A 27,535-nucleotide genomic window follows, 5' to 3' on the forward strand; every position below is an offset into this window, starting at 1 on the left:
TTACCTTCATACCATGTGGAGGAGACCATTTTGGCCCAGAGAAGCAGCAAGAGGGGGGATGCTCCTCGCGGCATCTTAGCATGTGAATGGAGATTCCAGATGGCAGGGTAAAGATGAAGGCAGAGCTGCCTGAGAATTCAAGCTGAAAGCCAGAATAAGAGGCAGGACGTCAACAATCGAAAGCAGCAAGGCCAACCCCAACCCTTGCAAATGCTTAGGCATACACACGTAGACTCTATATATTTATTTTTCTTTTTAAAAACTAAGCTAGCACCCTAAATGTTTGAGGGGCAGAGATGCAAAAGAACGAAAACTATTTTTCTTCTTGAAACTGAAATATGTTTCATATTTGTATTTCACTTTGCCAACGGCCAGGCTGAGCTTAAAGCAACTCATTCATTACAGTAACTGACGAATAAAAATATTTTCCAATAAGGAAGAAACATACAACAAAGATGCAGTAAATACAACAGAAGAATCAAATCAATAAGGAGCAGGAAAACCACAAGATACAAATAAATCACATTGGATATATGTTAAGAATGCCAGCTCTTCCTGCTGAAACCACCAATTGAGGCACCTGACGTGCAGGTCTCTCGCTCATAATTTTTTGTAAATTTTGACATTTTTGAGTTTTGATTTAAAAAGTAGTGAATGTGTGTCGATACAGAATTCCTAGGGCACCTGAAGCAGGTTGCATGTGAAAATCTACTTGCAAATAGCTGGTAGACACAGGCAAATCCTAGTTCCCTCGCCACCACCTGCACAGAAACAACTGGTGCTGCATAGGCTGCAGGTACAAGGATCATCTTGGTTTGACACCCCTCCAGGCTCACGTATTCAGCAGCATGTCCTTTACACCATAACAGTGCATTTGTGGTGGATTCATTCTGCCTTATATTAGGCTCCATTCAGACGGCACTTTATTTGCCGCTACCTGGCTGTGTACACATTCCTGTTTGCTCTGCATCCAGTGTGCTCCCCTTGTTAGTTTGGGAAGCCAGTGTACACACAGTGTTCACAATCTGTATCTATATAAGGTATCTATCCTGTTTTTTTCTTATGCAATACTGTATTTTGGTGTGTTTTCTCCCACACCAGCTTCAATCCGAATTGAGGAAAAGAGCAGCCGAGCTGCATTTTAAGCCAGTAATTCGTACATAGACCCTTCCAACTGGTTGTTTGCATATATTACGCATGAGCCAAAAGTGTCCGTCTGTTAACAGGGGAGGAACAGGCTGGAGGCTCAAGAGGGGGGGGGAAGTATTTGGCAGAGAGGCCCACAACAGGCACTACCAATTAATAACCGGCAGACCAAAAGAAGCCAATCTTAAGGTGAAGAAGCTTCCCACTGCAGAAGGACAGAGAGATGTATTTGTGTTGCTTGAATTGCTTCTTCAGGCTCTGTATCATCATCTTATGAGATTCATTCAGTTTGCTTCCTAATAAACAGCACTGGTGATATTAAGTAACAGACAATGGGCACTTTCAGATGACCTGTGCATTGACCAGTCATCCTGCTCTGTTTCCAGGGAGATTTGATGATATTGGTTATTTAATGAGCATTTGTCTCAATTTGTTTGCAGGGAGGTTAGATGGTGTTGCATCAAAGCAAGAGTTATTCCATACTTTCCCTATCACTTTCCTCACTGCAAAAAGTCCAATCTTTTGAGGAAGCAGGTTTGTCACACAAGACCTCACAATCTACTATTACAAGACCTGAATTTGCCGTTATGTGATTGAATTCCCCTGAAAATAGTGACAGGTCTGGAAGTGTCTTGTATCTCATAACAAAACAGATGCTAACCTTAAGGTTTACTATAGATTGGGATAAGTGGCCTCCAGGTGCCAAGAGAATATAATTTGTACATCAGAGGGGTGGGTGTGTGTGGACTGCTGATAACAGTGGGGGACATGTAAACAAGGGACAGAGAAAGAAAGAAAGAAAGAAAGAAAGAAAGAAAGAAAGAAAGAAAGAAAGAAAGAAAGGGTGTGTGCATGGTTGGCCGGGAAGCAGGAATTATTAGCAAATAAACATTGAGTAAGAAATGCCTTGACAAATACACAGAAGGAGGCTCACTGACGAATATCCTGATAAAATCAAAACAAATTAGAGAGTCCAGTGGGTAAAATAAAACTATCCAGTGAGTTCAGCTGGCACATCCTTCTTGATGCCTGTTTTGCATTAAAGGATAAAAAAACAATAAATTCATATTTACTAACTAGTCTTGCAGAGGGCTGGTTTTTTTTAAAGGGCCATCCCTTCCCTCAATATCACAGAGCACAGGGCAGCCTGTTGAGCTGGAGGTAACTTTTCTGTACTTGGCGCTCTGACTGTGGTCAGACGGGTCTGGCAGGATTGGGATAAGGAATTTGTGGCCCTCCAGAGGATGGTAGGCTCTCAGTCCCATCAACTTCCAACACTTTGCTAAACCACTATATGAAGTACCTCTCACCCCCAGTTAAACAGCTCCCCTGAAGCAGCCTGCTATTCCTCATGTTGTAGTTAGCAAGGCCACATGAACTTCAGATGTTATGATGTTTTACATATTTATGTATATAGGAACACATAAGCTAAGCAAGCCATCAAAGTTTGATGCTACCATTACAACTATGTGCTGGGCAAAAAAAAGTACTTCCTTTTTCCTGACGTGAATTTCCTATTCCTCAGTTTCATTGGATGATATGGGATTCCAGTATTATGATAGAGGGTTTTTTTCTCCCTAGCCACTTGCTTGCTCTCCCATTTTAAAGCTAGGGAGTTGAGGCTGAGAGGTAGTAACTTGCCAGAGATTAATCCCATTAAAATGTAAGCTTTGAACTCAGCACTTTACCAGAAGGAGCAGCATGCTAAAAAGTTTTGCAGCATATATTCCTTCCCCCATTCTATCTCAAGGTGATAGGACTATTCTACTATCCAATGCATTAAATAAGGAAGGAGGTCAACTTGTAGAAAGAGTTTAGCAGGGAATTTTGTGTCTTGTGTCTACCAAAATCCCGCCCCCTGCCTTCTACTAGAATGATGTACAGTGGACGCTCAGGTTGCGAACGTGATCCATGCAGGAAGCACGTTCACAACCTGCAGCATCTGCAACCCGCAGCACAGCATCTGCGCACATGCGGGTTGTGATTCGCGCTTCTGTGCATGCGCAAAGTGCGGTTTAGCATTTCTGCACATGCGCAAGCACCGAAACCTGGAAGGAACCCGTTTCGGTACTTCTGGGTTCGGCACAGTACACAACCCGAAATCGCACAACCCGAAGCATCTGTAACCCAAGGTATGACTTTACTGAGCAAGAGACAGCGGTAGCCAACATGGTCTGTGGACTGCAATTCCCATCAGCCCAGTCAATCTGGCCATTGGTCAGGGATGATGGGAGTTGTACTTCCACAACACCTTGAGGACACCATGCTGACTACCCCTGCTATAAGACTGGCAGGAACACCTGTCTTCATCTCTGGCTGTTTCTTCAACTCTGTGTAGTTTTATCACCTTCTTCCCCTCACTCTTGCCTGATGGGATTACTGTGTCTTGATCATAGTAACTTCTACCAAACGGAAATGCAACATGTGCAGCTTTCCCTGCTGAGTTTCTGCCCGTCACATAGGTATTAAAAGTCACAGGACCCTGGCCAGGAGGGACAAGGGAAGACACAGTATCTAAACGAAGACACGAGGTTTTTGTCTTCGGGGTAGAAGTCCAGGGTGCCACTCAGAATAAACAAGAGGAACCCCCAAACACATCCGGGCTGGCATGCTACATTTTGAAGTACAGTGGTACCTCTGGTTAAGTACTTAATTCGTTCTGGAGGTCCGTTCTTAACCTGAAACTGTTCTTCACCTGAAGCACCACTTCAGTTAATGGGGCCTCCCGCTGCTGCCGCGCCGCCGTCACACGATTTCTGTTCTCATCCTGAAGCAAAGTTCTTAACCCGAGGTACTATTTCTGGGTTAGCAGAGTCTGTAACCTGAAGCGTATATAACCTGAAGCATATGTAACCCGAGGTACCACTGTAAGCATAAAGCCCTGATTTATGAGATCCCAATTAAGTAAGAGGAGATATCAGGGCTTGCACCTGACATCTTTATACAGGCAAAGCAATGCTTTAGAGATGATACCAATTTTATAATGCTAGAATACCAGTAAAAGTAGACAACTCTGGGATAAAAATATCTGGTTTCAGACAGAAATTGAAAATTTCATTCCCCCCCCATCCAGAATGTATTCCTGATGTTTTTCGACTGTTTTTCGACCTAGCATTTAAAAATAAAATAAAAGCCACTATGTGTTATTATTGTCATATGCTGGTGCTTACTGTTCTTTACTGTTGTCATATTACGTTTTAATCATAAGCTACTTTGGAAAGCTGGTCCGGGGGAAAACAGGGTACAAATTCTTAAATAAATTAAATACTGTAAATAGATGGGCCAATCATCTGATGCAACTTCTTAAAGCAGAAAGGCAACACTATATACTCAGCATCTCTCTCACACACCCCAATGATACACAAGTCATCAGTTTCCATTTGTGCAAAACGGATGTAGATTTATAAATATTTATGCCACAGTCCTAGGTATGGCTACTCAGAAGCAAGTTCCAACTCCCCAGAAAAGTGTGTACGTATAGGATTGCAGCCTTAGGGTTGTAACCAACCAAGTTCAGCATATCCACTGAAATTAATGGGCTTATGTTAGTCCTGCTCATTAATTTCAAGGGGGTCTACTCTGAGCATGGCTATTGTAGCATACAGCCCATATCCCCCCCCCCCCCATTATGTAAGTCGCTTAGAGAATCTCAGCGCAAGAGCGGCTAATAAATTCATTGAATAAAGTAAAATAAGTAAGCTGTTCATCTCCCTCGTATCTTTTCTGTCTGTTGCAAACAGAGAAGCAAAGGACTGACAGAAGCAGGATCTTTCTTACCTGCCTTGCCCGTGAATTGGTGTGCAATTGTGCCTTCTGGTTCTCTGTCTCTCTCAGTCCATACAGGAGTCCTCTTCTTTAACTTTCTCAAAACAAGTGGCTTGTTCTTACCGGCTTCCAGACTCAGCTAACACTGCCCAGATGTGGGGTAGCCTGCAGTTGCCAGATGTTTATTTAAAGCTGTACTCTCTCTAGAGAGAGAGAGAGAGTCAATGAGGAAAGGAAGAAGGGGGGGGGGGTGAAGAGAGAGAGCCAGGCTGCTTAGAAAGAAATCTTACTCAATGACTCACTGAGTGCAGAACATGCAAACCGCCCCCCCCCCAAAGCAGGGTTAAAGCAACATAAGCAGCCCCCTGTACGATACTTCAGATTTCATGAATCATAAATTCATGGTTTAAAAGGAAGGCAGTCAGTAAACCAAGACACTAGCATGTTTTCTCACCAGACATTTGTAGGGCAAGGACAATGTGCTAGGATTTTAGGATTTCGGTTCTTGTGTGGCTGTGCACACACCATGCATTTGAAGCGCCCTCCCCCCCAAAGAGTTCTGGGAGTGATAGTTTGTGAAGAGTGTGCTGGGAGTTGTAGTTCTGTGAGGGGTGAACTACAGTTCCCAGGATTCTTCAGCAATAAAGTGCTTCAAATACCAATGTGCCACTCTTAAAATAAACTGTTCCTATGGCTTTACCCACACCTACCTTTCCTCCAGTCTTTCCAGACACAGTCTGTACTTTAAAGCTCTGTGTCTGAACGTCTCCCCCCTCCCCCGCAGGAGCTTTCTCTGAGAAAACCCGCTCTTTAGCACTCAATTGAAAATCAACCCGCAGAAAACCCAACCACATAATGGGAACAACTTTGGGGAAAAAGAGAGCTCTGCAGTTATGAGGCAGTCATGCAAAAGCCAGTATAGTTAGTTACAGTGTTGGACAAATACTGTACAATGGTACCTCGAGTTAAGTACTTAATTTATTCCGGAGGTCTGTTCTTAACCTGAAACTGTTCTTAACCTGAAGCACTACTTTAGCTAATGGGGCCTCCTGCTGCCGCCAGAGCACAATTTCTGTTCTCATCCTGAAGCAAAGTTCTTAACCCGAGGTACTATTTCTGGGTTAGCGGAGTCTGTAACCTGAAGCATATGCAACCTGAAGCGTATGTAACCCGAGGTACCACTGTACAGTAAGACTTTGATGAGCCAGATTCATATCAAGATTCAGTTGTGAAACCATTGTGTGGACTCCCTCACAGCCTAGCCTTCCTCACAGGGTTTTTGAGAGGATAAAGGAAGGTGGGATCTTGTAAGCCGCTTTGAGCTCTTTGGAGAAAGGGTAACATAAACACACACACACACACAGAGGAATTTGATTTTTGGTTTGTAGAAACAGGCAGGTCTGAGACAAAGCACGTTGCCACTTGAGACTGAACATCAAATGGTTTGAGTGCTGGGATAGAAGCTGTTTGAACTCCCCCACCCCCGCCCTGCTCAGCCATGAAGCTCACTGGGTGACTTTGGGTCAGTCACCGTCTCTCATCCTGAAAGGGATGGTGGGATATCAATGTAAAAATTAAATTAAATACTTTAAAAAATTCAGTCGCGGGCTTAGTGCTCAGGGATGGCAAGCGCTTTTCCAAAGGCCAACCCTCCTACACTGTACTGACTCACACCAGTGTGAAAAAGCTACAAATGGGATTCTTGCCTAACAGGCAGAAATTCAAGAGGTGAATTTGTGTTGTGTGAAAGTTGGCACTCTCCTTGATAAAGGATGGAAGAGGTCCGACCTAATGGCCTATAAACACAGATACAATTAAGGCATTGCCTCTTACTTCATGGCATCAAATCAAGGGTTTTTAATTTTTGTTTTTTTACATGTATAGTACTGAAATGTGGGTTTTTTTTGTATGCTATTGTATTTCTGTTTTTCTATGTTGTAACAAAATTATTACCATGCTATTGTTTTTCTATGTTATTATGAGACTTTTATTTGAAATGCATCCCTGTTGTTGTTTTGTTATAAGTCGCTTGGAGCACCTTTTTGGTGGAAAAGAGGCATACAACCAAAATGAATGAATGAAGCCCCACCATCACTGTCTCTGGCTGCGTACCCACTGTTCATGTAAAGCACCTCCCCGAAACGAGGATTTTTGGGAGCTGTAGTTTACACCTCTCAGCTCTACAATTCCCAACACCCTTAAACTACAGTTCCCAGGATTCTTGCGGGGGGGGTTGGAATGTGCTTTAAATGCATGGTGTGTATGCAGCGCGGCATCGTGCGAGGTAGGGAGAAGCTGCACCTGTTTAATTCCTGCCTGACATTGCAGCTGCCACGCCACGAAATACTGAAATCATTCGCTGCTAGCTAGCTGGCGCCACCTGCCGGCACGAATTAGGCACTCCCGGTCCTCCTCCGAAAAAGACTACTGTAAAGCGAACGAAGCTTCTTCTCCCAGGTTTCGGCAATCTTCGGCTTTTCTCGGACATGCTTCGGAGAACTCAGGAAAAGAAGGCGGGGCTGAAGACTCTCGTGTTTTCTTAATAACCCCACCCACAATCCACGACGAGGATTCGGGAGCTTCCGGAAATGCTCGCCTATTTCCATCTGCGCAAGCGTCAGAGAGAGTCGGAGTCCAGCTGCTCCGCTGTGCGTGGCGGGTTTGAGCGAGCGAAGAAGCGGCGCCATCGTAGGTCTGCGGGTCTATTTAGGTCGGTCATGGCGTCCCCGTCGCGGAGGCTGCAGACCAAGCCGGTCATCACTTGCCTCAAGAGCATCTTGCTCATCTACAGCTTCGTGTTCTGGGTGAGCCCCTCTCGGGAGGAAAACCCCACCCCGAAGCCCACCCCGCTACTGGCCGCCCCACTGAACAATGGGTCCCTGCAGCTCAGCCTTCTCTAACCCCATAGACAGCAATGGGGCACGCTGCTCGTCCTGTCTTGGGGGGCAGCACTGCATCTTACACGCCCCCTTCCTATTCCCATAGGTAACAGGTGGGTAAATGCTCTCCTTTCTGAGACACCCCCACGCTACAACCTCAAACTCACCCGCCCACCCCCTCGCTGCTGACCCCACAGATGTCGCGCTTGCTGTTCCTGTGTATAGCATGATGTATCGTCTCCTGCTGGCCCTACAGAGAACAATGACCCCCCCCCCGGCACTCCAATCTCTCCCGTCCCATTCAGTGTTATAGAACAGATGGCAGCCCCCCCGCCCCCCCGTATCTCCTCCTCCTGGCAACCTTATAGACAACCACAGGGCAGGCTGGTTCCATATGCATTTGTGTAAGGGCGGAATGGGCCGGGGGGGGGGCGGCGTAATTGCAAGTTTTGAAAACTTTGTAACGTTGTGGTTTAAAGTTATTCTAACCTGCTCTGGGCTCTTAGGGTGAAGGGAGGGCAATAAATTTAAAGAATAGCGATGATAATAAGGATGATGTAATCCTGTCCTATGCATTGAGTATAATGGGAGCATAGAGTTTTCTCTTCCGTTCTGCAAAGGCCATAGATAGCCGTCTATCCATACATAGCTGCCTCCAGCCACATTTCCCCCACATTTTTCTCTTCCTAGAACACTGTAGGACAGAAAATGCTTGCCTTGCACCTCTTTATCTTTATCCCAAAGAGGACAGAGCCCTTATAGACGTATAAAGCATTTTGCTATAATTCTTTTTTTAATATATCACCTCACTCTCTCTTACACCTCCCCCAGTTTCTCTTTGGAAATAACTATTGCTCTCTCCTCCTTCCCCTATGGTTCCCCTAACCTTATATGAGCAGCAACATACAACACTCCTTGATTTCTCCAAGAGCTCCCCAAATGAAGGGTGGCTCTCCAGATATTGCTGTTCTCCAACTTCCACCTTCTCTGACCATTGGCTTTGCTGGCTGGTGCTGATGGGATTTGGAGTCCAAGCATCACCTGGAGGACCACTGGTTAGTCACCTCTGTTGTAGAGAAGAATGGGGCACAGTTCCAGCCCTATAAAGGTTTTAAGGTATATTTGTGTAATTTTATCCTCCCCTCTGAACAATGACCTTCCCTATAGTTGATAACTGTACACCTGGCCCCTCCCTTTCCTTTACAGTGCCTCTGAACCTGTAGGAAGAGAAGTGAGACACCCCCCCCCTCTGCATCTCATAACTCCATAGAGAATAATGGGGCAGGGCCACTGTCCCCTATAGCTTCAATCTCAGCTCATCCCACAGACTCTCTTCACCTGTAGGAAGAGACATACTCTTCGCAGCCTTCACTCTGGTTTCTAGTGATCCAATAAAGAACAATACGGAAAACCCATCTTAGAAAGGTTTGTCACCCCAGGAATGTTCTCTCCCTCCGGGCCCACCGAGAAGAACTATGCAGAAGTCAACTCTGCATGGACTTAGTTGGGGTGGGGGTGGGTGGGTGGGGAAAATGGCACCCCCCAGCTTCTTTCAGGAGTATGACCATCACGTTGTAGGAAAGAGCCTCAGTAATCCTTCAGTGATATAAAAATAAATCCCAATTTTCCAGCTCTGCTCCTGGTGGCGGTGGCAGCTTAGCAGTGTGAGCATTGCACCCGTGTCTGTGGCACAGATGGCATGATGTGTGCTGATGTGCCTTTCTGTGCCAGAAAACCCTGTGGCAATTGGTTCTCTCTTTCCCTTTGCTCATATTTTTTTTAATTTGCCCTTTTTGCTTTGTTGGCCTTTTTTGGTTAGTAGCAAATAACATGTGGAATGCACTCTGTAATCCTGTCCTTTCCTTTCATCACTGCTGCTTCAGGCTTCTGAATCAGGTGAGTGTGGTTTTCTCAAGGAGCAGAGCCACTTTTCTCCTTGAGGCATGCAGGTTCTGTACCCTCTCTCTCTCCTCTCTCAAAAATAATTACAGGTTTTTATTTTTGTGCAAAGGAATAAAAAGACACTTTTAAGTAAATAATGCAGAAAAGATAAAACAAGACCAATTCTCTATGGTTCTGATACAATACTAGATAAGCTTCTGTTTTAACGAAAGTGACTTTTGCAAGCCCACATAGTCATAGAATTGTAGAGTTAGAAAGGGACCCCAAGGGTTATCTAGTTCAACCCCCTGCAATGCAGGAATTGCATGGAAGGGAAAAAACACACCCACCCACTGTCTATAATGCAGTGGTCTGAGGACTCATAGCCCAGGCTATATTTGAACATCCTGCTTATAAAAGTCCATTTTGTGTATCTGGACATTTGGATATCTTACATCAATTTATATGCTTGAATTAAGATGTATTCTGAATGTGATCTGATGAGGGTTTTGGCTTTCACTTTCCCCCTCTGTGTTTCTTTTTTTCCTTTGTAAAACTTCTTATAAAAACAAGTTTCTAATTTTAACAGTTTGGGCTGCAAAGTTAATTACTATTTTTCTTTTACTCCTGCACATCCTGTGGAGAAAACGATATAGAGGGCAGGGTTCATGTTGACATACCAGGGATGGATCAAAATAAAAACCATGTTCTAACATCATTTCTGAGTGAGCAAATGAAATGATCTTCCTGCGGTGGCCTGAGGAACAGTCCTCGGTTTGCCTCGCTGCTTCAGAAAACAGGCAATGGGAGAAAACCTTATGACAGGGAAAACAAATTCCCTCAGGTTACATACCTTTGGAATCCAGTCTGTGTTTATCCATTGCTATGGGAGCTTGAAAGACTTGAGAGGAACCAGCTTACACAGGTGTTTCTAGACTTGTAGCTTTGTTTTCTTCTGAGACCACAGAGAGCTCAGTGGTAACTCACCATATCCTTTTCACACAGAAAGTCTCAGGTTCAATTGCCACCATCTCCAGTTTATTCAAATAATGTTTAAAATGTTTATTAGATGCTCTTTATCTAAAGATTCCAAGGCTGCGTACAAAGATGTGAATAAAACTATCTGTAACAGCATATAAATAATACTATATAAAAAAGGTAAAGGGACCCCTGACCATTAGGTCCAGTCGCAGACAACTCTGGGGTTGCATGCTCATCTTGCTCTATAGGCCGAGGGAGCCGGCGTTTGTCCGCAGACAGCTTTCGGGTCATGTGGCCAGCATGACTAAGCTGCTTCTGGCGAACCAAAGCAGCACACGGAAACGCCGTTTACCTTCCCGCTGGAGTGGTACCTATTTATCTACTTGCACTTTGTGCTTTCGAACTGCTAGGTTGGCAGGAGCAGGGACCGCACAACGGGAGCTCACCCCGTCGCAGGGATTCGAACCGTCGACCTTCTGATTGGCAAGGCCTAGGCTTTGTGGTTTAACCCACAGCGCCAGCCACGTCCCTAATACTATATAAGAGCCAGCAAATAGACTTAAGAAATAAAGAGAAGGCAAAATCCCAACTAAAACATCACCTCAAATAAAGCGACAATCAATAAGCTCTTAAAACTGGTGCTAGGACAAAGGATTGGGTTCCAGGTGACTTGAAAGGCCTCTGCTGGAAAACCTATGCCAGTGATAGTATAGTTTTCCAAATAGGTGAAAAAACGCCGGCTCCCTTGGCCTGAAAGTGAGATGAGCGCTGCAACCCCATAGTCGCCTTTGACTGGACTTTACCGTCCAGGGGTCCTTTACCCTTTTTTACCTAGTTTAGGGATGCAGGTGGCGCTGTGGTCTAAACCACTGAGCCTCTTGGCCTTTCCAATCGGAAGGTTGGCGGTTCGAATCCCCGCGACGGGGTGAGCTCATGTTGCTCTTTCCCTGCTCCTGCCAACCTAGCAGTTCGAAAGCATGTCGGAGTGCAAGTAGATAAATAGGTACCACTGCAGTGGGAAGGTAAATGGCGTTTCTGTGCACTCTGGCACTTGTCATGGTGTTCCCATTGCGCCAGAAGCAGTTTAGTCATGCTGGCCACATGACCGGAAAGCTGTCTGTGGACAAATGCCAGCTCCCTCAGCCTGAAAGCGAGATGAGCGCCGCACCCCATAGTCGCCTTTGACTGGACTTAACTGTCCAGGGGTCCTTTACCTTTTTTTACCTAGTTTTCCAAATAGTTTGGCTTGGTAAAAGGTAAGAATGAGAAACCTGTGACCCTTCAGATGATGTTGGACTCAGCCATCAGCCCAAGCCAACATAACCAATGGTCAGGGATTATGGGAGTTGTAGTCGAGAACATTCTGGACACATAAGGTTTCCTTTCTGGGTCTCTTCCTAGTGATGTTGCCTATTGCATGCCATCATCATCAAGTGTGGGGGGGGAACATGCCAGTCTTGTACTGTGGAAAATGGGATGGACGTTGACATGGACATTGACAAGGGCTGGGACTTGCCTAGTTAAGCTAATGTGAATTTAGTTGCTCATTTTCATGCTTAGATCACAGGAAGGGGCTGAGGGTGGGGGAAAGGTAGATTTCTTCCTAGCTCTTCTGTGTCTGCTTATGGGGCAGAATGGGGATTCATTGAGGCCCCACCTGCACTCTGCATTTAAAGCAGTTTCATACCGCCGTAAACAAGTCACGGCTTCCCCCAAAGAATTCTTGGAAGTGTCATTCATTAAGGATACAGAGGGAAGACCCTTATTCCCTGCACAGAGCTACAGTTCCCAAAGTTTGCTGGGAACTGTTCAACCACTCTGGAAATTGTAGTTCTTTGAGGGGAATGGAAGATGCCCTAAATCTCAACACCCTTAACAAACAACAATTTGGGTGGAAGCCATGCCATTTAAAGTGGTAAAGGTAAAGGTACCCCTGCCCGTACGGGCCAGTCTTGACAGACTCTGGGGTTGTGCGCCCATCTCACTCAAGAGGCCGGGGGCCAGCGCTGTCCGGAGACACTTCCGGGTCACGTGGCCAGCGTGACATCACTGCTCTGGCGAGCCAGAGCCGCACACGGAAACGCCGTTTACCTTCCCGCTAGTAAGCGGTCCCTATTTATCTACTTGCACCCGGGAGTGCTTTCGAACTGCTAGGTTGGCAGGCGCTGGGACCGAACAACGGGAGCGCACCCCGCCGCGGGGATTCGAACCGCCGACCTTTCGATCGGCAAGCCCTAGGCGCTGAGGCTTTTACCCACAGCGCCACCCGCGTCCCGGGGATTTAAAGTGGTACGGTACTGCTTTAAATGGATAGTGCAGATGGGATCTTAGCATGAATCCTGGTATCGCTGATCATTAGGATGAATTAGCACATTGCAAAGGTGTGGACCTTTTGTTTCATGCAGTGCCAGTTCTTTGTTAACTGGCTGTTAAAAAGTAAAATGCGTCTACAGAAACCTTTTACAAGTGGCTCATTGTGGCTAATGGAGTCCTTCCCTCCCCCCACCCTCTCCTCCTAGTTCTCTGGCATCGTCCTTCTGGCAGTCGGCATCTGGGGGAAGGTAGGCCTGGAGGTGTATTTCTCCCTGTTAAATGAGAAGGCTACGAACGTCCCCTATGTCCTCATTGGCACCGGCACAGTTGTCGTCCTCCTAGGCACCTTTGGTTGTTTCGCGACATGTCGGGGAAGCACATGGATGCTGAAATTGGTAAGTATTAGGGGGCACAAAGTTGCAGCTCCTGCCTTGAAACTCACAGGATTCCTCCAACTGTGGCATGTGGTGATAACTGCTGTATCTCCCCATTCACCCATTTGAATTTTTTTAATGGCGTTTGCATTCTGTGGCTGTTTTCTGTTTCCACTATTGGACGCCCTATACCTCTGAATACCAGTTGCTGGTAGGAAAGAGCGCTGTTATGCTCAAGTCCCAGCAGATGTATCTGTTGGCATTCTACATATAGTAGTCAGCAGAATGAAAACAATCCTCTTATTTTATTTTGGTCACATATACAAACGTAGATTCCTCAGTCCTCCAGTGCGGATGCTATTTGAAAACTTAATATGCAATTACATTGCTTTCAGAAGGGCATATGAAATCTTGGCTGGGAATGATCCCTCTTATTGAGATGCTGTTGCTGTCAAGAACAGGTGTTCCAAAAGATTTCCATGGCTTACTGGGAATTTTTGTCCAAATGCCTTTCTGTATTCTACCCAAGTCACCATCTCTGGACCTGAATGGGCCTTCCCTAGTGATAGTTCCTCATTTGTGAAATGCTCTCTTCAGGTATTATCACTGTCTGTTTTAACATTCCTATTTACCAGGGCATATTTTTTAAACTGGGAAGGTAGTTATGTTAACAGCCTCATTGTGCTGATCCTTTAAGTGGGGTGGGTAGGACTTGTTCTTTTAAAACATACTCTCTGATGAGTGTTTTCATTGACTGCTGTTTTTAATCTGATTTTAATGTCTTTGCCATTTTATTTTTTACTGGGTAAGTCGCTCCGAGGCACTTGAGTGCAGAAATGCAATGAATAAATTAAATACGGTAAATCTCGATGGCAGAGCACATTTTGCAAACATCATCTACTGTTGCTTTGCCCAGCCACTAGAGACTGGCTGTTCCAAATGGCCTTTCTTGGGTTTATCAGTATTCCAGCAGCTTCAGCTACCATAACGTATACCACCTCATGCAATTTTTGTTTTTACTCAGGATAATCCAGCTGCTGTCTTTATCTAGATAACTAAACAGAGGAGAAGTTTAATACAAACTCTTGACTTCTGCTGCAGCCTTCCACCCAAATATGAAGTTACGGAACACTCCTCGCACAATTTTGCCACGTACCAGTGGTGCATTCTGTGTAGATTCTCTGTGTAAATCATATGGCAGTAGCAGGGTTGTAACTTTGCTGGTCTTGATCCTTCCTTTCTGTCCACAGTATGCCATGTTCTTAACTCTCATCTTCCTTGTTGTGCTTGTGGCTGCCATTGTGGGCTTCGTCTTCCGACATGAGGTGAGTTGGTGTTGCTTTGTTTTGTTTTTTTCCTTATCAGTGGGATTGGTCAATACAGAATTACTTCCCCCCCCCCCTTCTTGCTTCATGCCGGTGACCATAACTTGCTTTAACTGAAAACAGGGGCTCTGCCATTGAGGTCAGTGTAACCCCCTAGACCAGCCTTCCTCAGCCTTGTGCCCTCTAGACAGTGGAGGCTGGTTCATTGGGTTAACCGGGGCACTGCCCTACTGATGCTCAGTCTGGCCTCAGCTTCCCCCACCTTCCTGCCTTCTTACTTACAGCCAGTCCAGGGGATGGGGGATGACACAGCCTGGGGCAGCTTCCTTGTCTTTAGTCTTAGTGTGGTCCTTGTAGAACTCGGGAGAGGAATGGGGTCAAGAATAGAATTGGTTGACTCTGCTGTCGTAGGCTCTGGCTCCATCTCCTGTTGGGCTTCCTGCCTTCTGCCCAAGAGAAGAAGGCTCAGAGCCTGGGAATGAGTGGTCAGAGGTGTGAAGAGGGCGGAGAAAATACAGGCAAGATGAAGGAGCCTCAGATTGCCTGGGAAGGAACCTGGGGAAGAGGAGACTTAGGGAGCTGTGGGAAGGCAGGGACCTTCAGTCCTTTCAGCTGTGTCCTTGGGGCAAGATTTGCCAGGAAGAGTTGCTGCGCTCACTAGGCCTGGCCTCTTGAGGTGTTTTGTTTCTTTGAATAAAGATAGTTAACTTTCTGACACCGTGTGAGTTATTGCTGGCTTGCTCCTGCAAAATGCTTTTCATCCCTATCCACTGGCCATATTGGCTGGGGCCAGTGGGAATTGCCATCCAAAACACCTGGAGGGCACTAGGTTGGGGAAAGATGCTCTGTGTACCTAAGGAATGACATTTGTAGAAATGTTCCAAGTACGAACAACATTCAACCATGGAGCAAGGAGTCTATTTTAACTGAATTACACAGCAGAAGGTGCTTCTTTTAAAAAACAAAGCCTGACTAACAAGGACCACTTTGGAGTTCCTTGAATAAGGCTTTTCGTTTGGAAATGGATATGTAGGTGCTGTCCCCGAAATGTCATAACACAGGTGAACCTCTGGCCCTTCATCAAGAGGTTGCTGAACCATTGGCCATGGCTGTTGAGGCTGAGGGGCGCTGCAGCTTAGCAACATCTGGAGGGTCAAAGATTGCCACATCTGCCATAGTGCAAGTTTTGGAGGAGTGCCATCTCGGAACAGGCACCTCTCCTCTCTAGTGCAGTGTGGAATGGTGGGTAGAGTGTTGGACTGCAACCTGGGAGACCAGGGTTAAAATTGCCACTCAGCCAGGGTTGACATGAGGGTAAAATGGGAAAAGGATGAAACTATATGTGCCACCTTGAGCTCCTTGGAGGGAAAGTGGGATATAGATATATAAATGTAAGAGGAGCTGCCTCTTCTTTGGGGTCTCCAACCACTGCACATGAATGGATGTCTAAAGACAAGTGTGCTTTTTCACTTAAAACTTGATTGATTTATTCCTGTGCAAAATGAACACCAGATGGACTAATATTTCCTTAGTTAGGTAATGACCTCTCTCTCTGCAAGCAATGATCATTTATCATTTTCTCCTCAGATTAAAGACAGCTTTAAGAATAACTTTGAAGCTGCCATGAAGTCCTACGATGGGACCAAAGATGAACGCAGCAAGGCGGTTGATACCATTCAGAGCACAGTGAGCATTCGCCTGTCTTTTTTCAACTGGCCTAAATCTGGCATATTCGGTATACTGGCCTAATCTTGGTATATTACGCGTGCTCTTCTCTTTGTGGAGGTGCCAGCAGTTAAAAAGGTGCAGAGGAAGAAAGAGAACAAAAATGCCTGTCGCAGAGACCCCCTGGGGTATCTTCCTTTGCCTGACGTCCCCCCTCATGCTTGCAAGAGGTATCCCATGTCCTAAACATAGTTGGAGGTGGAGCTGTTGCTGTTTCTGCCTCAGCAGGTGTTCTGTACGAAAGGCAAAGCTTCAGCTTACAAAACCCAAACCCTCTGTGGCCAAAGCACTGGGGCAGCAGTAGTGACATCATGGCTCGGGTAGAGTTTGCCACCACCTCCCCAACTTGGCCAATGAGGGTTTGGTTCTCCTCTTTGCGGCCCTGCTTGAAGAAGTCATCCCTTCTCTATGCCAGGGCTGAGGAACCTTTTTTTTTTTTTTTTTTACATTGAGGACCACACTCCCTAGGACAAAGAATGGGAACTTGCATCCCTCCAGATGTTGTAGGGCTCTTGATTCCCATCAACCCCAGGGCTAGCAGCATGGCTAGGAGTCAGGGATGATGGGAGCTGGAGTCCAGCAACATCTGGAAGGATCACAGTTTCTGCTTCCCTGCCCTGGCAGGTGCAATTTCTTGAGGGATGGAGTCAGAAGTGAACGGGACCAGAGCCAAAGAGAACGGAGCTACATTTTCTTTCTTTCTTGGCTTCCATGCTGCATAGGAAGGAAAATATATCTCCCTCCCTTTCATGCACAGGATTACAGTAGGCTGTGGGTTTGGAGCTGCACAGTGGGATCAGGACCAAAGACAGATAGTTTATCCATTTGTACCAGGGATGGAGACCTCCAGATATTGCTTGTTTCCAGCTCTCATCATCCCTGATGGTTGATTGTGGTGGCAGGGGCTGATGGGAGATGGAGTCCACAACATCTGGAGAGTTACAGGTCCCTCTGTCCTGAAGCTATACATTTTATTTCTTCCCGCGAAGAAATGCATGTCGGCATGGGGTGTAAGTGAAAGACAGCAGAGCAGAAAAGAGTTAGACTGCTGAAAGATGCAGAATTCCAACCAGACTGGATTTTTTTTTTAAATGGTTATTATTTTATTTGTAGAAGTTCAATACACTTTAGCATAATGCAAATCTAAGCCATTTATGCTAAAACAATAAAAATGCAACTATATTCAATAACCTTTTCTAAAAACAAGGTTTAAAAAAGCCCACAAGTGTAAGACAGTATAAAAATGAATGAATTGAAGAGTCCAAAAGGGCTCAAGGACAAAACAAAATTTTAAGAGGCGTTAAAGGACTTTACTGTCTCTACTTCATGACTTATTTGAGGGAATGCATTCCAGAGTGGAACAACCAGCTGGGAGGGTCTCCTGGGAAGATTTTAAAGATCAGCTTGGCCTGTCTAGGGGAGGTGGTCTGCTAAAGTTGCCCCCTGGCAAATCATTTGTTTAGTGGGTGAACAAGTGGAGATCATCAAAAGCAGTCACGTGTGTTTGTGTGGCTGTGCAGATTGGGGTGAAAGGGTATTTTGGTTTTATTTCAGAGGAATGCGGGACTGGAGTATGCTAGCCAAATGGTGTCATTCATTATATGTGGCCTCCTCCTGTGGGTGGGATGTCTTGGACATGCCTTTTTAAAAAATAATAAATATGGGAGTTTTTTAGCTTTTATATTTATGTTGGCTTTAATGTATGTTTGTAATAGGCTTTGAGTTACTTTTTGTTATAACCCCCCCCCCATAAATAATCATAATAATCTGCCATCTCTCTTGTCCTATACAGTTGCACTGCTGCGGTGTCTCGGACTACACCGACTGGAATCGAACTGCCTATTATAAACAGAAAGGGATTCCTATGAGCTGCTGCAAGTCTCTGGGGAATTGCACGATAGACGATTTGAAGAACCCAGCAATAGCAAAGGGGAAGGTGTATGAGCACGTAAGCCAACACAAAGCTGTCCCCTTCCGTGTGGCTTGGATGAAGGGGCTTACATGGAGGCACAGGTTACGGCAACAGCCAAGGCAACATTTTTCCACCTTTGCAGTTGGTCCCTTACCTTTCCTGGCCACAGTGATCCATGCAATGGTCACCTCCAGGCTTGACTACTGTAATTCGCTCTACGTGGGGCTGCCCTTGAAGCTGTCCCAGAAACTCCAGCGAGTGCAGAATGCTGCAGCGAGGCTCCTAACAGGGTCTCTGCCATGGGAGCATATTCACCCAGTGCTTTTCCAGCTGCACTGGCTCCCGGTGGAGTACAGGGTCAGATTTAAGGTGCTGGTTTTGACCTTTAAAGCCCTTCACGGCCTAGGACCCTCGTACCTACGGGACCGCCTCTCCCGGTATGCCCCACGGGGAGGACCTTAAGGTCCATAAATAGCAACACCCTAGAGGTCCCGGGCCCTAAGGAAGTTAGATTAGCCTCAGCCAGAGCCAGGGCCTTCTCAACACTGGCTCCGGCCTGGTGGAACGCTCTGTCTCATGAGACCAGGGCCCTGCGGGATCTGATTTCTTTCTGCAGGGCCTGTAAGACAAGAGTTGTTCCATCTGGCCTTTGGCTTAGAATCAGTTTGATTCCCTCCCCCTCTTTCTTTTTCCTTTCTCCTCCTGTGAAGAGGCTGCATCCGAATGTTTTAATGTTGTATTTTAATCAACTTGTTTTTATTATTGGTTGTTAGCCGCCCTCTCCCCAGTCTTGGCTGGGGAGGGAGGGGTGTAAATAAATTATTATTATTATTATTATTATTATTATTATTATTATTATTATTATTATTATTAACAGGCCAGGAGGAGCTGCTGTAATTATGAAGTTTTAGCCTCTGGTGAAAAAGAAGAACCCAGACTTCTCTAGTAATAGTGTAGGACTGCAGACAAGAAATAGGGAACTAATTGCCTGCGGACACACATTTCTCTTTGCGGGGAAGAAATGAAACACACATGCTAATTATTGTGTTTAATTCCACATCCCTTAAGTAGAAACTGCGGACTTAACGTCTGTGACCTATGGGATGTGACAGCGAGAAGCAGGCCAGTGTGGTGCAGCAGCTGAGGTTATTTCAAGGCCTTCAGAGCTGTTCTGAATCCCTTCCCCCACGATGTTCCACTGTTTGGTATGGCTGATAAGGGGATATAGTATTCCTGTCGTGAACAGGGAGCAATAGTTTGTTTTAAATTACACCGCAATAAAGGACCTGTATTGAGGTCAAAAACATTAATATTGACACAGCCTCTGTCAGATCAGTGGACATCCTGCTGTGAATCCTTTGCTAACTTAAGATGCTTGGGTCCTTTGAGGGGCTGTAAGTGCTTCCTGTTTTTCATGAGTTGCCTGGTAGCTTGAATAACCATGTTACCCCCCCTCCCCCCCTCCCGTTTATAGGGTTGTTTCAGGCTGGTGATACAGACAATGGACTCCAAAATGGGCATTGTAGCAGGGATCTCCTTTGGCGTTGCTTGCTTCCAGGTAAAGTTTTTGAAAGTGGTTCAGCTGACCCTCTTCTGCCCTAATAGACTTGTATTCATTCTCTCCCCACCCTGCTGGGCCTTTTGATCCTTCTTATCATTATATAAAGCATACATACAGCACCCTTCAGAAGTGTGGAGTCAGATGGCAAATCTGGAGGCAGCCAGCTGATAATACCTTCCATTCTACACCCCCCCCCCCTTTCACATAACTCAGACTGTTCGCTCCATGCCAGGGAACATACTGCGTTTGGCCAGGTTGCCACTCACAGCATGGACATCTTGGTGGCATGCCCCAGCCTGATCTTTGCAACATGCTGGCAACATGAAAATAGCAGTGTTAAGTGGTGCTGTTTGCTGCCAAATCCTGCTGGGAGCCTGGCTACTTAGGACTCAAAAACACCTGTCTAGAGCAGCTATAAGCAAGAGTTTAAGCAACCCAGGCTTAGCATAGTCCATCTTAAAACAGTTCGCATGGCAGGAAATGAGCCACAGCTCTTCACCTATGTGAAGCAGTGGATCACAGAGATAAAATGCCTCTGGGAATTGTAGCCCAGTGAGGGGAATGGGCATCTCCTAACAACTCTCAGCACCCTTAACAAACTACAGTCCCCAATAAGCCTCTTAGCCAAACTCTAAAGGCCTCTGATGTCAAACTCTTAATGGTCTGCCATTCATGTAGTGATGTGGTCCAGCCCTGCTTAGCATCAGTGGTGCTGGATACTCTTCCCGTCTTCCTTTGCTAGGTACTAAGCTGGCACATCAGCAAAGAGTATTAGAAGATAAGAGCCCATGAAAAACTATGGGCACCATCTCTTACTGTGCTATCATTGCAACTGTGTGACTCATTGCAACGTTTATTCTCTCTGCTTTAGATGGGCTGAAAGTAATTTATGGGGAGCTTTTGCTCTTTGGGTGCAAAATGACTGCAAAATTGTATCTGCAGGGCTGCCAGTCATGCCTACCCAGATGTCCACATGTTTTAGTGGATTTGGGTTTTGCCCATCAGGTTTCTTCTGCTGAAAGATTAAACTTTGGCAAACCTTGAGTTGATGCATCGCTTCTGCATAGCCAGAATGGCTCTGTTCCACTTCCCCTGTCAGAGGCATTATGTCCTTGAATATCAGTTGCTTGGAATCTCAAGTGGGCAGAGTGTTGTCCCCAGGTCCTGGTTGCAGGCTATCCGCAGGCATCTGGTCAGCCTTTGTGAGAACAGGAAGCTGGACTAGATGATGCAGCAGGTCCTTTGTGCCTACATTCTTCTCTATCAGTGGTCCCATGTTGGCTATAACATTGTTAGCACCCACTTATCTGTGTTTGCTCTTAGTCAGTGGTGTTCAAACTTTTTTCAAGGAGGGCCAGATTTGATGAAGTGAAGGGCCATGAGGGCCAACCAAAGATGTTAACCTTTTTTAGGATTGAAGTTGTTGAGGGTTTTTTTAGGATTTTACCCCAGGAAATAAACTGCCACAGGGGCCAGATTAAACCGACCAACAGGCCGGATTAGGCCCCCGAAACGGACTTTGGACATGCCTGCTCTTAGTGTTCAGATACTATAGTTTTTCCAAGGATCTTTCTCAATCCAAGACTCAATTGGACACTTCCTGTTTTCCTGTTCCTTTTCCATTGCCTTTGGCAACATTGCTAACAAGCCACAATACCATAAATGTGTGGCCTTTCCCCCTCTATAATGTTTCAGAAAAGGTTCTGCCTCGGGCACAGATATAGAAAATACAGTGTCTGTCTCTTCTGGTCTGACTGCTTTTGCACTGTCAGGAAATGAAGAGGTCACCTTGAGAGAAAGCTGCTCAGGTGCCTCTGTTTCCATGCAAGTGGATATACTTGGATCATCAGCGAAATACAATTTTAAGTTGTTTTTTTTTTTAATATTTGAGGAACCCTCCAATGAAATTAGCTCTTGTGCATCCTGCAGTGTTAAGGGTATTTCGATTCAGATTGCAGCAGGCAGAGCCAGTCCATATGAGGCGGTAGAATTTTCTACTTCAGCTGGGATGCTGTTTTTCAAAACGCTCCCCTAAGTTTTTTTATTTTTAAAGTCTTTGTCCCCAATGTGACAGAGTACAACCTTCATCAGAGACACGTCTCCATGTTCCTCACCCAAGGGAGCTATGGAGGAGGCCTGCATGAGAAGTGTTTTTTCTTCCCCAGTGGTAGCTCCTGTCTGATGAATGCTGCCCCAGGAAAACATGCCTGGCACCACCATCATCAGTTTTTACATGCTAGGCTAAGACACCTTTATTTATCCAGCGTTTTGGTGCTTGTTTAGCCTCAAGTGCCTTTAATTGTTTGGGTGAAGTGGAGGTAGGACTTGCTTTTCTTAGTGCATTATTGGACAAGCATTTTAGGAATTTTGTATTGTTCATTTTTAATTTATTTTATCTGCCTGTACTTTCTGTTGTTGTTAAGCCACTTTGAAACATCAAGCTGGAGTCATCTAAATAGTTGCACTAGTGGGAGCCAGCACAGGTCCTGCTAGCATGCTGGGGCTTTCCCCCTTCTCCTCTCCCTTCAATCTCCCAAAATCAGCTCTGGGAGGTCGGGAGAACCCCAGAACCATATGCAGGGTGGGGGCGGAGAGGGGAGACCATTCCACCAAGCAAGCAGACAGGCTTGTCCTGATGGAGCAATCTCCTTAGCTTTGAATCCAACCTTTGGTATAAAGCAACTAACAGATGCAATAAATCATAGCAGTAATAACGATGGTGTGCTGGCTTTTTAGAGCTAGGCAATATTTTTTTACACAGGAGAGTTTTCAAGAACATGGCTTGCCCCCTTTCAATCTTTTTTATGTGCTACTGTCATCAACTTCCAGGGGACTGGCCGATAGATGAAATTGGCATTTTTATCATTGGTAAACATCGCCTGTTCCCTCTTGTTTCTTTTAATACCTTGTACTGTATCGCTATGGTGTACATTAGTAGTTTTAAACTGCTTAAGGTTAGCAGAGTTGGCTGAAAAGCTGGATGTGAATCAGGGGTGCAGGAAACTGCAGCCATCTAGGTGTTGCAGGACTTCAGCTTTCATCGTCCCTGACATGCTGATAAGAGATGCAATCCAATGAAATACACAGACCGCAGGTTCCCCACCTCCTATAAAGGAATAAATACCAGGATTTTGCCCCCTTACCATGGTGCCAGGTGCAGAAGAGCTCTTAGCATCTGGCTTCCACGCTCCTTGCAGCCATGAAAGTTCAATTACATAAACAGGCAAAGATAACCATATAATCTCCGTGAAATGCATGAAACGGTAGATTATGCATGGTGTGTGGGCTGACAAGTGAGGACACCAAGAATTCCTGTTCATATTAAGATATTTTCCCTTATCTACACCAAAGGTTGAACGAAATAGGTTGTTGGGGACATCTTTCATTTTTGAAACCTCACCCCACTTTTAGCTTATACAAGCAGCTGCTGGTTCCATTCGATTTGGGCTTTCGCCACAGCAGCTGGCAGAGGGCTGGAGCTCTCAGCTGTGGAATGTCAAGCATTTAACTTGTCACTGTCCGGCTAACTCTGCCTCTTCCTTCTGTTTTCAGCTGGGGGGGATTGTCCTTGCCTGTTGCCTGTCCCGGTCCATCACAAATAATCAGTACGAGATGGTTTAACCAGCAAGCCTGCAGGCTTGCAACTCACTACAAGGTATGAGCCTCTTTGCTGTGATGCCATCCTCACTGCATCTTGCCTTATTTGCTGCCTGGCACTTTACTTGCAGTGCTGTGTGCATCTTGCGAGTTCATGCAGCTGTAGATTTTGACACAGTATTGCGTGCTCCCAAAAACCTTAGCTTCCATTAAATTTGTTTAAAGCAAGTTTCTAGTCCTTATGGGGGTGAAGCTAGGCTAGAAACTGCTGTTGTGATGCTTGGTGAAAACTAGGACCGAGAGCTGGGCAGGTTTCAAAAGGTTTAAGGACTCCAGGTTTCATAGGGTCTTTAGTGCTCTCCTAAATCAGCAGAAGAGAATATGTAGGTTAAGCAGTTCAGTAGCTGAAGTTCCCACTGGACAGCCTAGGTAGTCCCTCTGCATATGAGGAGCCTTATACAAAGTGAAACTACTGATCCCAGTGCAATGGGCTTCCTGTGCCACGGAGGGCCTTCTTTAGTGAAATGCGTTTTTCAGACTCAGTACTGCACAGCTTCACTTCGCCAAAGCTCCACAAATGCAATGCCCCTGTGTAAACCTGTGGTGCAGCTGCGCATTGAGAATGCAGTTCCGCTTGCAGCATCTCAAAAAGCATATTGCAGAGCTGGCAGAAGTGTTAAAAAAAAAAAAAGAGCAACCAAAATAATTGGGCTGGAGCAACATTCCTATGAGGAAAGGTTACAAATTTTGGAACTTTTTAAACTTCAGAAAAAAGGGAGATGATACAGGTGTATAGAATTATGCATTGTGTATAAGAGAAAGTGGGGACACGGGTAGCACTGTGGGTTAAACAGAGCCTAGGACTTGCCGATCAGAAGGTCAGCGGTTCGAATCCCCACGATGGGGTGAGCTCCTGTTGCTCGGTCCCTGCTCTTGCCAGCCTAGCAGTTTGAAAGCACGTCAAGTGCAAGTAGATAAACAGGTACCACTCTGGCGGGAAGGTAAACGGCATTTCTGTGAGCTGCTCTGGTTCACCAGAAGCGGCTTAGTCATGCTGGCCACATGACCCAGAAGCTGTATGCCAGTTCCCTCGGCCAATAAAGCGAGATGAGCGCCGCAACCCCAGAGTCGGCTACGACTGGACCTAATGGTCAGGGTCCCTTTACCTTTACTTTATAGAGAAAGTGGATAGAGGATCTTTTCTCTCTCGTTCTCTTACAATACTAGAACTTGGAGGATATCCATTGAAAATGATCACTGTGGATTCAGTGGAAGTACTTATTTACGCAGTGCATGGTTAAAACTATGGGATTCACCCCCATGAGAAGTGGTGCATTTTCAGGCAAATGCATGGAAGATTGGGTTGTATCCAATGTTGTACTCAGAGTAGACCCATTAAGATGCATGAACATGGCACATTTAGGTCCATTAATTTCAGTTGGCTCTACTCTGAGTAGAATGTAGCTGGATGCAACCCATGACAGTATAGGAAGGTGCCTTATCACACAGTTGGCCTATCTAGCTCAGTAGTCTTCACTGGTTGGCAGCTGCTCTTCAGGATTTAGGACAGGAGTCTCTCCCAGCCCTACCTAGAGATGTCGGGGATTTGAACCTGGGACCTTCTGCATGAAGATACTCTATTAATGAGCTATGACCCACCCCCAGTTTGAAGAGGACTGTACCATGTTGTTGTTTTTACTGCAAAAGACTTAACTCTGGAATCTCAACCCTGCAAGTTCTAATCTGTTTTTTTCCCCCTTTCCATTCTTTGCTTTCAGAATTTTGGGACACTTTATAGTAAATTATACATAGTTTTGGGAACCCACTCCTTGGCAGGCTCAAGCTACTGAAATCCTGTTTGATCAGACTGCTCTCGACCTGTTCACTGGAGAGGACCAGATGTCACAAGAGGTGTTACTCTGCTTTATGATGATGTTGTTTGTGCTATTCTGAAGGAGTGCTGAAAGGGACAATTTGTGTAGGGTAGATGGTTAACACAGCTCCTCCAGGCAGGGGTGCTGGCTGGCAGGCAGGCTGACTGCATGGCCCCAGCTGGGCTGTGCATTGTGGAATTTGTCTTCCTCTGTAGCTTGCAAATTCTTGAGCACACTAGCTTTAAGAAAGGGTGGGTTGGGGGAGAGGGTTTCTGGTAGAGCTGTCCATGGAGTTAAGAAAGCTTAGTTGCCTAGTCATCCACATTTAAAATTCTGTTCCTTCAAATATGCATTATTTTAAAACTCCTAGTGATGTAAGCGCGATAACTTAGAATTTCAGAAAGGTGCCCTGTCCTTCAGCATGTTTCATTTCCCTACGGCAGAAACAACCAGAACCAAAGTAGCCTGAGAAAAAAACAACACTATCTTCCATTACTTCACAGCCCCTCCAGTTATGTCTTCCTAATTTTAAGGCTGGACTGCTGTCATGTGTTTAGGTAGGCTGCTCTTGCTGACAACTTAGAGGCTTCAGTCAGTGCAAAATGCTGAGACCCTGCTTTCTGAAGGAGGTTGTTCACGCAGAGCACACGATAACCAGTGCTTCAGTGCCTTTGCTAGCTCCTTGTTGGCTTCTGAGACCAGTAGAAGATGCTGGTTAAGAACACTAATTCCCTAATAGCCTGAGCCTCGCTTACATCAGAGACTACCTCCCCTCCGCTCTTTAAGATCACCCCCACCTTACCTTTTAAGATCAACCAGCAATGTTCTCTTAAGTACACTGCATACTGTATCAGGTTGGCCGTGCTGGGCACAGAGCTGCTCTTAGTGTTTGAATTCTATCCCTTTGATATTTGCCAAAGCCCCAGTCTGTGTGTCTTCTGGAAAGGCTGTGAAACGGTTGGTTGACCCTAATAAATATTTTATTGGAAGCGGTCTTGAGTGCCCTCTCCAAGATCCTAGCTTTTGATGGTCCAGAAAAGGGTATAAGGAGTGCATGGTTAGATACTCTTAAGATGGAAATAGGATGGGCTAGAAGTCCACTGGGTGCTTTGCCTCGCAGTCAGCCCATGGCTCTGCCATTTGGTTTTGGATGTCGTAGTGAAGCAAAGCAGCTGATGTAACACTAAGACCACATTTGCACAGCTCAGATGAATTGACTCTTAAGGCTGCACTCCTAAACTCCCTTACCATGGAGCAGTTCCCAGTGGGGCTAAACCTCTGAGGAGCCATAGCATACAATTGCAGTGTAAAGATGCTTGAAGTCCTGCATTTTTCCTGGGAATCAAAAGTGAGGAGGGAGCAGAAGCATCTGTTGGAAAAAGGAGCACCTGGTCCTCCTTCAGTGGTTTTTCTTGGTTGCCAGGGAAGGAGCTACTCTTCCCCTCTTCCAAGACTGCTTCTTGCCAGCCGTTCCTCCCCGAATATCTCCAAATGGTGTACCTCGTTTGCTCATGTGAACGTGGCCAAAATAACTTATTCTGCTGAGTGCTAGTTCTCGGTAGGGTTTTTCACAACTGCTTTCTTTCTTTGGAAAGCAGCCTCCTAGCTTTATAGGCACATAAAATGCCTTGGCGAAGGTAGCAGCCCTTGCTCGTTCACTTCACCTTCTTCTCTGCCTCACTCTCCCTTTCCCTGAAATTGGAGCCAGGAGCAACAAAAAAGGGAATTGCGTGTGGGTGTGTGCCTGTTGAAATAAGCACAAGCCTTTTCAGCCTACCTCCTCATCCTACCCTGAATTATTCTTTCCCTGACTTGAGATTTTGATACAGCATTTTTTTTAAAATGTATTTTGTTAAAGCTTTGTAAAATTGGGCTAGAGTGATTTTTTTTTTGGTGTGTGTGTGTGCATGGGTGGACTGCGAGGCTCTGCAGGAGGATATCTTTAGCCTTCGCAGTCCCTGCCCTGCTGCGTTCGGTATGATTTCCATCATCAGTATTACACGACACTTTGGACACATGTTGTTGTTTTTGTATTAAATGGGAAATCCTTCTTGTCTTGAAAGCAGAATAAACAATTGCATACTTCCATTCTGGTCTTCGTAGTTTGGTCTGGTGATTCTTGAGAAACAGTTTCCGCTTGGTAAATGTTTTGCTTCTCTTGTACTGATCAGCTGTGTGTGTGTGTGTGTGTGTGTGTGTGTG

General features: G+C 45.6%; 2 protein-coding genes and 1 non-coding gene across 5 annotated transcripts in view; 2 read left to right on the forward strand and 1 right to left on the reverse strand.

Annotated features, from left to right (window-relative positions):
• Nucleotides 1–5,171, reverse strand: part of SRPX2 (sushi repeat containing protein X-linked 2) — a 30,166-nt gene extending 24,995 nt beyond the window's left edge. For 2 of the 3 annotated variants that reach the window (XM_028714740.2, XM_028714739.2), the window contains exons 1-2: nt 4,924–5,169; nt 5–142 (exon numbers count right to left, since the gene is read on the reverse strand). In XM_028714740.2, the coding sequence (XP_028570573.2) occupies nt 5–74 (70 nt within the window). In that variant the 5' untranslated portion in view covers nt 75–142; nt 4,924–5,169. Of the gene's footprint in view, nt 1–4; nt 143–4,923 lie in introns of all 3 variants that reach the window. The other variant, XM_077922703.1, reaches the window with a different exon arrangement.
• Nucleotides 5,172–6,647: 1,476 nt separating this feature from the next.
• Nucleotides 6,648–6,770, forward strand: LOC114589625 (U6atac minor spliceosomal RNA). The gene has a single exon (XR_003704724.1). It is a non-coding gene; the product is annotated as a U6atac minor spliceosomal RNA (small nuclear RNA).
• A 747-nt stretch (nt 6,771–7,517) lies between these two features.
• TSPAN6 (tetraspanin 6) lies at nt 7,518–27,421 on the forward strand. The gene is made up of 8 exons (XM_028714741.2): nt 7,518–7,715; nt 13,172–13,360; nt 14,590–14,664; nt 16,252–16,350; nt 18,182–18,337; nt 19,776–19,859; nt 23,415–23,517; nt 25,238–27,421. The coding sequence occupies exons 1-7, from the start codon at nt 7,629–7,631 to the stop codon at nt 23,481–23,483; spliced, it is 759 nt and encodes a 252-aa protein (XP_028570574.1). The 5' UTR covers nt 7,518–7,628; the 3' UTR covers nt 23,484–23,517; nt 25,238–27,421.
• Nucleotides 27,422–27,535: the final 114 nt, after the last annotated feature.

The sequence above is a fragment of the Podarcis muralis genome, chromosome Z, assembly GCF_964188315.1.
Source record: "Podarcis muralis chromosome Z, rPodMur119.hap1.1, whole genome shotgun sequence".
NCBI classification, from domain to species: domain Eukaryota; kingdom Metazoa; phylum Chordata; class Lepidosauria; order Squamata; family Lacertidae; genus Podarcis; species Podarcis muralis.